The following is a 12,850-nucleotide window of genomic DNA, read 5'->3' on the forward strand; positions in this document are numbered from 1 at the left end:
TGACTAAACTACCATCATGGACCTGTTCTCTTGTCATTTTCTCCACTGCAGCATAAAACACTAGCAACTGCTCAGGTTAGCATGAAATTGTGGCCTTTGTGGAGTCTTTGTGTATCTGATGTTCATATAGAATTTCCCCACAAGTAAGATCTTGAGGACCCACTAAGTGCTAAAGAGATGTAATTGCATCCACAATAAGTTGGGGATTGGGCCAGTCTCAATGTCTTCCAGTCATTGTTTTAATTATTAGACAATTACATTTCCTTGACAGATTTCCTTTATTGGCTTATGAATTGCTACCTTGTTAGAATAATCCCTAGAATTTCTGGGGACAGATAATAGGCAGAAATCATATTCTAATCATGTGAACTTCTTGGAATTGAAGCTCACTATTGATTTTATCTCAAACTGCAAAATTAGCATACCACCAAATACAGTATATAAACCACCACAAAAGCAGACAGACCATCATCTACAGCTTCTCCTTCACTTCCTGTCCTCCACCTTGAAAAACAGGTAAGAATTTCAGATTGAAATTTGATGTATTCTTTCTTCACCTTTAGTTCAAATGAGGCTGAGATATATGAAGAAAATAACCACTTAAAATATAGTCTTTGAAATTATTTAAAGTAGTACTGACACTATTTTCAGCACTTAGATTAAAAAAATAGAAATGTCTATAGAGATTTGGGAAAAGTTATGACTTCGTGAGCTTTATGAGTCTAAAAAAATTTATTAACAATGATTACTATTCTTTTAGTACAAGGCCAGTTAGGCTATATTAAAAAATCTATTTTTTGAATTAATGTCTTCCAATTTTGTTAAATATACAGCAACAATAAAAGAAAATTATCATTTGAGGGTATGAATAATTAATGGAAAGCCTTTATCTCACAGTAGTTTTAGAGGAAGCATATTGAATCAAGAAACTGCAAGACGTGTTGGGGATGTGTATTATTTGAAATGTTCATAAATATTTTTTCAGAAATATGTATTCATCAAACTTATTTATTGTCCCCAACATCCCACTTTATTATTTGGTTTATAATAGTTCAAACTATTAAAATAGACATATGAAATACAGAATTAAGTTAAGAAGAAAATATTTTACTTTGTAAGAAAATTCTAGATGAGACAGAGATGACTTGGAAACAAAAGCAAAGGAAGAAGAATATTTGAAAGAAAAAGTACTTTAGAATCTGTTGGTTAAAAATAAAGTTCTGGCTAAAAGATTGGTATATAAAATGCTAATTATAAGATATAGAAAATGCAATGAGATCCTTCCTACACATAATGGCTTCTAATAAGATACTCCATTCTTTTTTTTTTTTTTTGAGTCCTAACAATAAGAAATGATTTGAAAACTTATGAAGTTCTTAGGCAATGCAAAATTAAGATTTACATAGTACCCATGAAAAAGATCTAGAAAAAAAATATTTTCCTAAAGGAAGAACATAATCTTCAGGCTTCAAATATTGGAAAGGATATTTTGCAGATGTATTAGGGACATTTTTCATAAAACATTTTTAGTTCAGAAATTTAGTATAAGTATCTGAGATTGAAGATTGCATGCCAAGTGATATTAGTGGCACAAACATTATGTTGTATAAGAAATTATAGAAATGCAACAAAATCAAGTATTCAGGACATTTCAGTTTAAAAGGTAATGTGTGTATTATGTTATACTACAAGAAGAGGTGGCCTGGAGTGGGGATTTGTCAAGAGGATCTGATATTTCATAAATCATCAAGAAATCAGAAAAAAATACAGTCTATGATCTCTAAAGTTATGTGGCACAAGAGAGAGGGGGCATAATTAGATGTGCAGGGATGTGGACTGAGTCATGCATACAGATGGAGAGGAGACAAACCAATCAGTGAGCATCTGGATAAGCGGAAGAAATAAAGTAAATGCTCCAGTGAAAATCTCTAATTGGAAATAAGGAGAAATAATTAAAAAAAATATTTATGGAAATCATTTGGTTTAGTAAAAAAAAAAAAAAGATAAAAAGAAAATATGATCTTCTTTGTATACATTTTTCTTTGATCAGTTGCCTCCAGATAGAACTGATGCTCTATCAGGGCTAAAATCTTAATATTTTATTTGCTGCTATCATCTGAGCACCTAGACAATGTCTGGCAATAAAAAGTGTTAAATAAATATTTTTGAGTAAATTAATCAACTAATAAATGTTTCTGTAAATACTTACGACTTTTTCCTGTCTTTCAAAACAAAACAAAACAAACAACCATAGTTCTGTGAATAAGATGAAAAAGAGTGAGGTAGGGTAGAGGTGATGGCTGAAAAAGTCTGAGTGGTTGGCCATGAAGTATGAAAAGGGTATGTAAGAGTACGTAGCCCTAGTAGGCTTTGACCCTGCCTATTTGATAAAGCTTCTATTAGTATTTTTTCTAAAATGCAGTTATTTTTATTAGTATTATCCTTAGTTTCTTTACAAGGAAAGTAATCCTAGCTAAATAAGAAAATAGATTGACCAATATATTACCTTTCATTCATTTTCCCATTGACAGGACTTGATAGCCATGAAGGTCTTCATCCTTGCCTGCCTGGTGGCTCTTGCTCTTGCAAGAGAGGTAAGCAAATATCTAAATAATTAAGATATAATGGAATATCTGTCTATGTTAGAGAAGAACACCAACAACATTGTTAAAGTACAAATAAAGCAGAATTTCAACAGATACATTACATTTCTTAAAAAAATCATTTACATTCATCCACTATTTCAACAGTGTACAGTAGGGGCATAAATCTGGGTCAAATGCTTTCTATACTACTGTGCCACCAGCTCCTAAAGGAAAAGCAAATGGACAGACAAGTAAACAGACCAAAAAAAAAAAAAAAAAGAGAGAGAGAGAGAGAGAGAGTGAGAAACAGATATAAAAATGGCAATAATAATATTCCACAGATATGACTGAATGCATGTGTAACCTAAATAAATGTACCTTATTCCAGTGATAAAATACATGTATCTCTTACTTTATGGCACTGGGACCAATTCTACCTGTGTCCACCCAAAGACATCTAGAGGATGGAGTATCAGGCAATAATTATAATCACAAATATATTTGAAATCATAATAAACTGTTTAAAACAAAGTAAAATAACCTTGTTACCCATCAAAAACTGTTTATTCACATAAGATAAAAATATATCAATAAAGTTACTAAATATAAAAGACATAAAAACAACTACCTTTCAAGACTCTCAATAAGAATTTTTTATTTCTCAAACTTGTGAAATTGATAGTTCTGCATAAAGAAGATACAAATTAAATAGGAAAAATGTTTAATAATGAATTATCTGTGGAAACCAAAATGGTGTTGTTTTTTTCTGTTACAGAAGGAAGAACTCACTGTATCCACTGAGGTAAGATGTTTTTATTCACAAAAAATTTTCCAATCATAAAATATTAACCTTCTGTAATGATCTAGGAAAAGCCGGTTGTTGATTGTTTTATTTTTTTGTTTTCTCCTTTACAGACTGTGGAAAGCCTTTCCAGCAGTGAGGTAAGACAATGTTTTCAGAGGCAATTTCCCAGTTTTGGAAGAGTAAAATGTTGTGCTATTTTTCTATGATGTTACATTAGGACAGTTAGATCAAAGCAGCTCTGTTCTGACATAAGTTTTTTTTTTTTTTAAGATTTTATTTATTTATTTGACAGAGAGGGAGGGATCACAAGTAGGCAGAGAGGCAGGCAGAGAGAGAGGGAGAAGCAGGCTCTTCACTGAGCAGAGAGCCTGATATAGGGCTCGATCCCAGGACCCTGAGATCATGACCTGAGCCAAAGGCAGAGGTGTTTTTTTTTTTGTTTGTTTTTGTTTTTTTAAGATTTTATTTATTTATTTGATAGAGATCACAAGTAGGCAGAGAGGCAGGCAGAGAGAGAGGGGGAAGCAGGCTCCCCACTGAGCAGAGAGCCTAATGTGGGGCTCGATCCCAGGACCCTGGGATCATGACCCGAGCCAAAGGCAGAGGCTTTAATCCACTGAGCCACCCAGGTGCCCCCAAAGGCAGAGGTTTAACCCACTGAGCCATCCAGGCACCCACTGACATACATTTTGATGTAAACTTCTATTATTTTTTTTCCATTGCATATATGTAAGGACAGAATAAATATCTGGAGAATTCAGTATTCTAGCACTTTCTATGTTGGTGTACTACTTGAAATTACATCATCGTAAACCCACCCCCCCCTTTTAAAGAACTGTACAGTCTTCTTTTCTGTCTTGAGCTCTCTTTACCCTGTCCTCATTCCCTATTCCGATATTTATTGAGTGCTGTGGATCAGACATTTACTAGGAGCTGTGGTACCAAGGAAAAGAGGGATGTCCACAGTGAAGAGCTTGCAAAAGACTATGTGAGCAGACATGCAAATGGACACATTTATAACTTTAGAAAATAAGAGATGGCAAGAGGTAGTGTAGTCCTAAATCTTCTGGGGAGAATCATGTAGGCATTTATCCTGGTACCACTCTTTTTGGATACGTCATTATCCACTGGTTAAATTGTACATCAGTATACTTTGTCTCTCTACAAGGCTATCAGACCATTAAGGGAGGCATTTACTTCTTATAATTAATTTGAAGTATAAATATAATAAGCAACTTATGAATGATCAGAAGAATTAAAAGATAAAATTCATATTCTCAATGAATATTATTCTCCTAGAATCAGATAGAATATTAGCAATCATTTTTTGTCCTAGGAGAGGAGCATGGTGATAGAGAAAAATTAGCATCTATTAAATACCTCTTTTTGTACTATGTTCACTGGTTTTCTTTTCTTATGTAACTGAATTCATTTTTCTTTTATACATCAAGCTTATGCAGAACACTGCAACATCTAAATTTCCACAGTTATCCTGAGTTTTTAATATTATCAAACAAGGTGTCCATTTTAACCTATCATGTGCCTTCATTTTCTGATTTGTATTGACAAATAAAGAACATTCATAGAACTAAAACTAATTTTATTTTATTTTCTGAAGGAATCTACCACGCACATCAACAAGGTAACACCTTCATATTTAAATGTACTTATTTTCACAATTTCCTACATTTAATTTTTATAGGCGGTAACATTTCTTTATATGTGATTTGGTTTTTAGCAGAAACTTGAGAATATTAAGCATGAGGAACAGCAGCAAAGAGAGGTAACTCATTCATGATAAGAATATTTCTAAAATTATTATGAAATATAATATATAAAATATGTACATGTTCATGCTATAAAATTGATAATAAAATAAATGCCAGTGAGGAGATTAAGATTTGACAAAGGCAAAATATTTTTAAGACATAAATGCATCTTTCAAACTGACCATCAATTTGCAGAGTATAGAAAAAAAAAAACCTAAGAATAATTCTTGATTTACTTACATTTCTAGCTGGGGAAATAGGTTCCCTTTAGTCTCAGGATGGATACTCCAATGAAAGAGAATGAGAAGGCAATCTGGCACATTTGTTAGCTGTATAATTTTGGCCCCAAGTTACTCTATACTTAATTTTCTTTTCTATAAACTGAGAATATTCTTAACCCCACAGTTTGATAAGCTGACAGACAGTGACTATTCAATGATTTTATATAACATTTTATAGGTTTTATATTAACATTTATAAGTACATGAAATTCTTAAAAGAATTTCTATTATACCAATGAAAGAAATAAGGTACAGAACAATTGAGTACATAATTGTCTGACAGTATCACACAGTTATTAAGTAGTAGAGCTTGCTTAAAATTAAAGATTTTCTTCGAAAACATAACATTCTTCATTTAATTAAATTACACCTGTGGTAACATGTATCTAATTGTAATATTTCAACTTCCCTCTTTATCAATAAGGTTGTATGGTTTGGGACTTATGCCAATATTTCCTAAATCAAAATGAATTTACAAATTGATAACTCTTGAAAAACTCAAAATAACTACCTTCTCCCAAGGGAAGTAGTGCTAGAAGATGGTTGGTGTTAAGTAACTCCTTGAATGAAGCTGTAAAATAAGATTTAACTTTCATTAAAACAACAGCAGCAACAACAAATAAACCTTGGAATTATCCTTCTCAGCCTCTTGAAATAGATCTTTATTATATGAACACAATTCGCTCTATTATTAAAACATTATGTTGAAAGTCCATGCCTGTGAAGGCCGAAGTGGACAGCTACAGCTATCTGGGCGATTCAGAACAAGGTGAAATAAGTCTTGGAATCTGCAAACACTGATTTCAGCTTGTTCTGTAGGTTCACCTATGAAGGGAATGAGGTAATGGGACATCCCTCAGTGAACATTTTACTCATTAGTCTTCTTCACCTGACTGAAAATAATCTCCTAATCAAATCAGTAAAAGATTTTTCTTCCTTCTTTTCACTCAGTTATGATCGTTCAAAAGGCAGTAGCTTAGACCATCACACATGACTGTGATGACTGAATCATGGACCCCCAAATTCTTTTCTTTCCTTCCAGGATGAACGCCAGAATAAAATCCACCCCCTTGCCCAGCAGCAGCCTCTAGTCTTTCCTAATGCCGATCCCATCCCCTTTGCTATCCTTCCACAGAATGTCCTGCCTCTCGCTCAGCCCGCTGTGGTGCTGCCTCTCCCTCAGCCTGAAATAGTGCAAGTCCCCCAAATTAAGGAGAACATCGTTCCGACACGCAAAATGATGCACTTTCTGAAATCTCCAGTAGCGCCCCTTTTGAACAGCCAAATCCAGAATCTTGCTGATCCTGAAAATCTGCACTTTGCTCAGCTCCAGCCTCAGCCTCTGCCTCTGCCCCTGCCCCTGCCCATGCCTCTGCCTCTGCCTCTGCTCCAGCCCCTGATGCAGCAGATCCCCCAGCCTCTTCCTCAGACTCCCATGCTTGCTCCTCAGCCACTGCTGTCCATCCCACAGTCCAAAGTCCAGGCTCTTCCCCAGCAAGTGCTCCCCGTCCCTCAGAGAAACATGCCCCTACAAGCCTTTCTGCTGTACCAGGAGCCTTCTCATGAAGCCCACCCTGTGACTCAACCACTTGCCCCAGTTTACAACTCTGCTTTTGTAAGTCCAAACTTACTAATTCTGCTTTCTCATTTACGACGTGAAGACGGTGATAGAGGAAAAGTGAGAATGAAAGAATAAATGAATAATGAATGGATCTAAAGGCGCTTTGTTTGGATTGGTGATTCTCAATACTAGCAACATAATAGATAATACATAATACATCATACGTAATAGTAAAACTTTTTCTTTCCAAAATCCCAATGTCTGGGACTACCTGCAGAGATTCTGATATAATTATTCTGATCTTCTATGTAGAAGATACTATTGGGAACAAATTATTTCAGGAGATTCTGATTTAATTGGTCTGTTGAGAATTTGGATAAAGAGGATTAAGGCTTATTAAAGCTGGAATTAAGCTTGATAGTCTGGCCTTGGAATAAGGAAGGCTTATTATTTTCTACATTTTTGAAGTTTTCCTTGTATGTGTCTATTCTGCAAATGCCTTATTTCACATCATGTTTTTGACATATGTACATATGATGGCAAACAATTGAGATGACTATTTCATTCTCTGAGAATTCTTAGGGAATGTGTCTTTGTCAAATGCAAATTGTATATTTATTTATTTTGCTTTTTTAATTTTTTTTTTTTAACTTTTAAGGTTTAAGAGAATTTCAACATTAATGTCCCCTCCTCACTTTTGGTAAGTTTTGGGAATTTGGAGATTAGACTGAACATTTTTATAAATAATATCTTTTTACATTTCATCCTATTGGATAAGTCCAAGACGGTGACAATCTTTATCAATATACCAACTTATTTATTAATGATCCAAGTGTCATGGGTGTCTTTATGGTTGACTAACATCTACTGACCTGAAAGTATGTATCAAATTTTAATTATGTGTTATTGACAGATTTGACTGGCTTGCATTCAAATGCCTATGTTCTGATACTTGATTGTCATCTTTTTTTAGGAAAAACTGAAAATAGTATTTCCTACTTTTATGTGAATGTATTTGAGATTTTTTAAAAGATCACTTTCATTCTCATTCTAACTTAGGCTTCATAACTTCAATTGTTTTTAATCTCATGTAAAATGTACATATTATCCTTTAATTCATTAGCCAAACTAAAATTAATTATTTCAGGTACGAAGTTTAAAAAGAGGAGAGAATATAGCTTTGGGATTTATAAAACACAACTCTGTCTGTGATCATGATAGACTAGACAGTTCACTAAACCAATATCAGGTGAGCTGATTTTAGTCATACAGGAATTTTTATATGCCTCCAAGGTAGGGCTCAACATTTTGCATTTATAACAAAATTTGTCTTGCAAATTAATCACACCAAAATTACAAATGAGAAGGGATAGTTACAGTATATAACATAACCAACTCTATATGTTCTTTATAATTCTACAGAATTGACTGTGACTGGAAATGTGGCATCTTTTCACTCGGCATCCTGAAAGCAAAATTGATCATTTTTGCATGAATCTCCATGGAAAAAAATGAAAAATTTGTCTTTTATTTATTTTATGTACTATATGGCATTCATCTTAATCTGAATTTGACTCATAAACTCTACCTTTTCCAAACTGTAATTCAGTAATACATCAGAATTTAATTTTGAGTTGGAAATAACCTAAACTTGGGAAAAATATGTATAGTTTCTGGAATTGTGTTTGTTATTATTTAAGTATCTATTTCCTAGCCAGTCATTTCAATAAATTAATCCTTTAGGCATATTTAAGTTTCTCTGTCTTTATTATAATTTTTAAACCTGAGTTGGCCTTAAGATTATTGTCAATTTCAGATTATTGGTGTTAAACATAGCCATGGAAGAATTGAAATTGAATAGGTTGTTTTGACTTGAATGGTAAAGAATACCAAAAAGTGGAGGAAAAGAGGGTGGTTACATACCATGTTTGCTCTAGAAAGTCTTGGTTTACACCCATTGCCTAGTTAAACTGTGTAACTTGCGCCTTTCACTCTCAATCATACCCAGTATTGGACGTTAAATTTTATGGTCATTGTGGGGGAAAAAAAAAAAAAGCTTCAAATGTAAAAGCTGATTCACAGCTCAGCCACACGTAGGGAAGTAGAGTTGTGAAACTTACTCAGTCCTTCAGAACTTCAATTTCCACATCTATAAAATAGGCTATTCAAAGGTGTTTTTTTTTTTTTTTAAGATTTTATTTATTTATTTGCCAGAGAGAGAGAGAGAGAGGGAGCACAGGCAGACAGAGTGGCAGCAGAGGCAGAGGGAGAAACAGGCTTCCCACCAAGCAAGGAGCCTGATGTGGGACTCGATCCCAGGACGCTGGGATCATGACCTGAGCCGAAGGCAGCTGCTTAACCAACTGACGCTACCCAGGCGTCCCGATTCAAAGGTTTTTATTGAAGTTTTAATATGATTAGTGTCCTGCACAGATATAAGACAATGGCTCCCAACAGCTCCATATTACTGACTCCACTTACACCAGAGCAGGAAGAGCAGGAAGAGTATCGCAATCAGAATGAATGAGGTTATGTGGTTTTCGCCAATAATGCCCAAGAAATAAGATTTAACATGAGTCTCTAGTATCTATTTTTTTTGATTGCAGAGTAATTGTCTCATTGAAATGAATAATCCCCCTACCAACTACCACACCCATACACTCAATCTCATCCCTTGAATTTACACAGTGACTCGTCCTTACCAATTATTCCATCTTCCCTGCCATCCTCAGTAATCTCCTCACCTAAGGATCAAGTGTGAGACAACTTATGCTATAGCATCTTCCCTTTTTAAAGAAAATTCCATCTCATGACCATACACTGCCAAACTCCTCCCAGTCTTTCAGGCTACTCTATGGCAACTGTTAGAGAAGAACTATCCATACTGAATATATTATGCTTTCATTAATTTGCGTCCATCAAAGTTTTGTCCCTATAGAAATCACTTTTTTCCAAGGTTACCAACAACTTTTATCTTGCTAATCTGTGTTCATTTTACCCAACCTCTCAGAACTATTTGGTAGAGTTGATCATCCCTTTTTTTGAGAAATATCATACTTTTCTTCATTTAAAATTTTAAACCTTGGCTTCTCTCGTAACGTATTAGCCATTTCTTTGCAGTCTCCTTTCTGGCATTTCTTTTCCCAACCTTTAAATGTTGGAGTCCCCTAAGGGTTTAGCCTTACTCTGGATAGTTCCATGGCTTGAAGTCCATTCATGAGTTCAAAGCTTCGAAATGTGTATCTCCGAACTCATTCTTTCCTGAACTCCAAACTCACACACTCAACTTGCCTTCTTGACCTCCACACGCAGGTATCTAATTAACATCCTAAATCTGGCATGGCCAAGCATAACTCTTCCTCTGGATCCAGGCTCTGAATTGCTCAAATTTAATTGGGTCTTCCAGAAAGAGAAAAAAGTGATATACTAATATAGAGACAATAGACTTACTTGAATAAGAACTTCACCCAAAGAGTTTCTTAATGGCCAATAAACATATGAAAAGTTTCTCAACATCACTAGTCCTCAGGAAAATGCTACTTAAAGCTCCCACAGGATATTACGACACAATCATCAGAGTGATCAGAATGAAAATAAAAATGTCCTTACTGATTGCTAGCAAAGACAAACAATAAAAATGCTAAGCAATGATGATATAAATGTAAATAAGCAGAAGCCCCTTGGAAACCTGTGTCAGTCTTTGTCAAAGATCAACATCTGCATATCTTGTGACTAGAGGTTTTACTCTTAAGAATATAACCAACAGGTGTACTTGGGTGCCTCAGTTGGTTAAGTGTCTGCCTTCAGCTCAGGTCATGAACTGGAATCAAGCTCTGGGCTGGGCTCCCTACTCAGCGGAAGACTGAATGATAGGTGACCGAACACAAAATACACAAGATTTTACAACACCATTAATATTACATATTAGAATCTATGAAAAATTAATTTCTAGTGCACTAAGTTAGACAGTGGTTATCTGAGGGGAGGTAGCACTTGAGAGTGAACATGAAGTGTTGCTTTCAGAGGCTGGTGATAGTCATTCCCTTAAACTAGAGGATGTGTACTTTGTGATAGTCTTTTGGTGTGTGCGCTTTTCTATTTGCCTGTTTGTTGCTTTAAAAACATAAATGTAGGGGCACCTGGGTGGCTCAGTGGGTTAAGCCTCTGCCTTCAGCTCAGGTCATGGTCTCAGGGTCCTGGGATCAAGTCCCACATCAGGCTCTCTGCTCAGCAGGGACCCTGCTCCCCACCCCTCTCTGCCTGCCTCTGGGCCTACCTGTGATCTCTGTCTGTCAAATAAATAAATAAAATCTTTAAAAAAAAAGTATAGTACATGTAAAATCATGTATTTCTTCATTAGTGTCTTGCTTACCTTCTTTTTCTCTAAAGGGGGGGCTTCCCCAGTGTGCAGTCAGCTCTCTGACTCTAGACTTAAATATAATTCCACACTAGGCCAATGAATCCAGTTTCCTCAGAAACTACGGAATGGTTGCACCAATCTACTGAAAAGTGCATGGTTTTAACCCCTGTTGGGGTGATATTTGAAAAAAATGGGACACAAGAGATAGGAGAGAACTTGCAGGTTAATTGCTGCTTCATTTTTTTCTCTGTCACTATTCAGAGGTGCAGTTCTATGCAACCTGTGTTCATTACATAATAATCAACTTCAGTTTTTTTTTTTTTTTATTGCCGAAAAGATTGAGAGGACTCAAGCAGCTTATACTGTAATAAAGACAGCTTTATTACAGGCAAAAAACGGAAGACAGCAACAGCAAGAGAAGGATACACAGCAAGAGAAGTGCTAAGATCTCAGGAGCAACTTATTTGTCCTCCCATTGCTTCATAGCCCAGAAGATGCTTCATCTCCTGGTCTCAAACCAGCCACAGAGGCTGCACGTCCTTCCTAGGCTTCTGTCCTAGGAAGCTCAAAACTACGGGATGAAACCAGGGAGCGAGACAAACCATAAGAGACTCTTAATCTCAGGAGACAAGCTGAAGGTTGCTGGAGGGGAGGGGATTGGGAGGGATGGAGTAACTGGGGGATGGACATCGGGGAGGGAATGTGTTGTGGTGAGCACTGTGAAGTGTGTAAGACTGACCATTCACAGACCTGTACCCTGGAAACAAATATTTCATTATAGGTTAATAAAAAAACAAAACAAAACAAAACCCCTACTTATTGAAAGGGTCTCTTAAAAACCTTGTCATGCAGGGATATTTTAGCTACATGACCAGTCTTAACTGTTGAAAACCATCTCTGCTTCACTCTCCCATGCCTAGATCCCACTGAAGCCTGGTACAGACCATACGCAATTATTACTAAGTAATCCTGACAAGCTGATCTATCCTTCCCAAAGCAAAGCACAGGCGTATAGTTATAATATCGTTTGCCTTTAGCTATTAAATACCATAGTGTTGGCCAAGAGTCAGTGACTCTAGAGATAAGCATGCAGTCATCCAGACCGACTGAGATTGATGCTATGTTACACATAGCCTTTCTGGAGAAAACTTGTGTGTTGAGAAAGCGTACCTGCTGATACCCTTCGACTGTAGTGAAGTGGTTCTCGCCTTGCTTTGCATCTTTCCTTATCTCCAGTTTCTTAGGGTGCAACCATTTTCATTAATTCATAAGTACTTCCAAGTGAACTTCAATAAATAGAAGCTGAAGTTATAGAAAATTACAAATGTTTGCATATATACAAAGTCGATGAGCTATAAAATATTGCAACAAAGTTGATATTGACTTTAATGAAATATGTCAATAGAACAGAATGTATTTCTCTCTTTCACAATTATCAATTGGACTTAAGAAATGTAAGAGAGAACCAATCTGAAACCCAATCTAAGTA

The 12,850-nt window shown here is 35.6% G+C and overlaps 1 protein-coding gene across 1 annotated transcript; it reads left to right on the forward strand.

The window, feature by feature from the left end:
* Window positions 1–473: 473 nt before the first annotated feature.
* LOC111149342 (casein beta) lies at window positions 474–8,749 on the forward strand. The gene is made up of 9 exons (XM_022506337.1): window positions 474–516; window positions 2,532–2,594; window positions 3,361–3,387; window positions 3,501–3,527; window positions 5,009–5,032; window positions 5,129–5,173; window positions 6,483–7,055; window positions 7,660–7,701; window positions 8,424–8,749. Exons 2-8 carry the CDS (start codon window positions 2,544–2,546, stop codon window positions 7,663–7,665), a joined length of 753 nt encoding a protein of 250 aa, XP_022362045.1. The 5' UTR covers window positions 474–516; window positions 2,532–2,543; the 3' UTR covers window positions 7,666–7,701; window positions 8,424–8,749.
* The last annotated feature ends 4,101 nt before the right edge of the window (window positions 8,750–12,850 follow it).

Source organism: Enhydra lutris, unplaced genomic scaffold (genome assembly GCF_002288905.1).
Source record: "Enhydra lutris kenyoni isolate GAN:26980312 unplaced genomic scaffold, ASM228890v2 scaffoldscaffold21, whole genome shotgun sequence".
In the NCBI taxonomy this organism is placed as follows: Eukaryota; Metazoa; Chordata; class Mammalia; order Carnivora; family Mustelidae; genus Enhydra; species Enhydra lutris.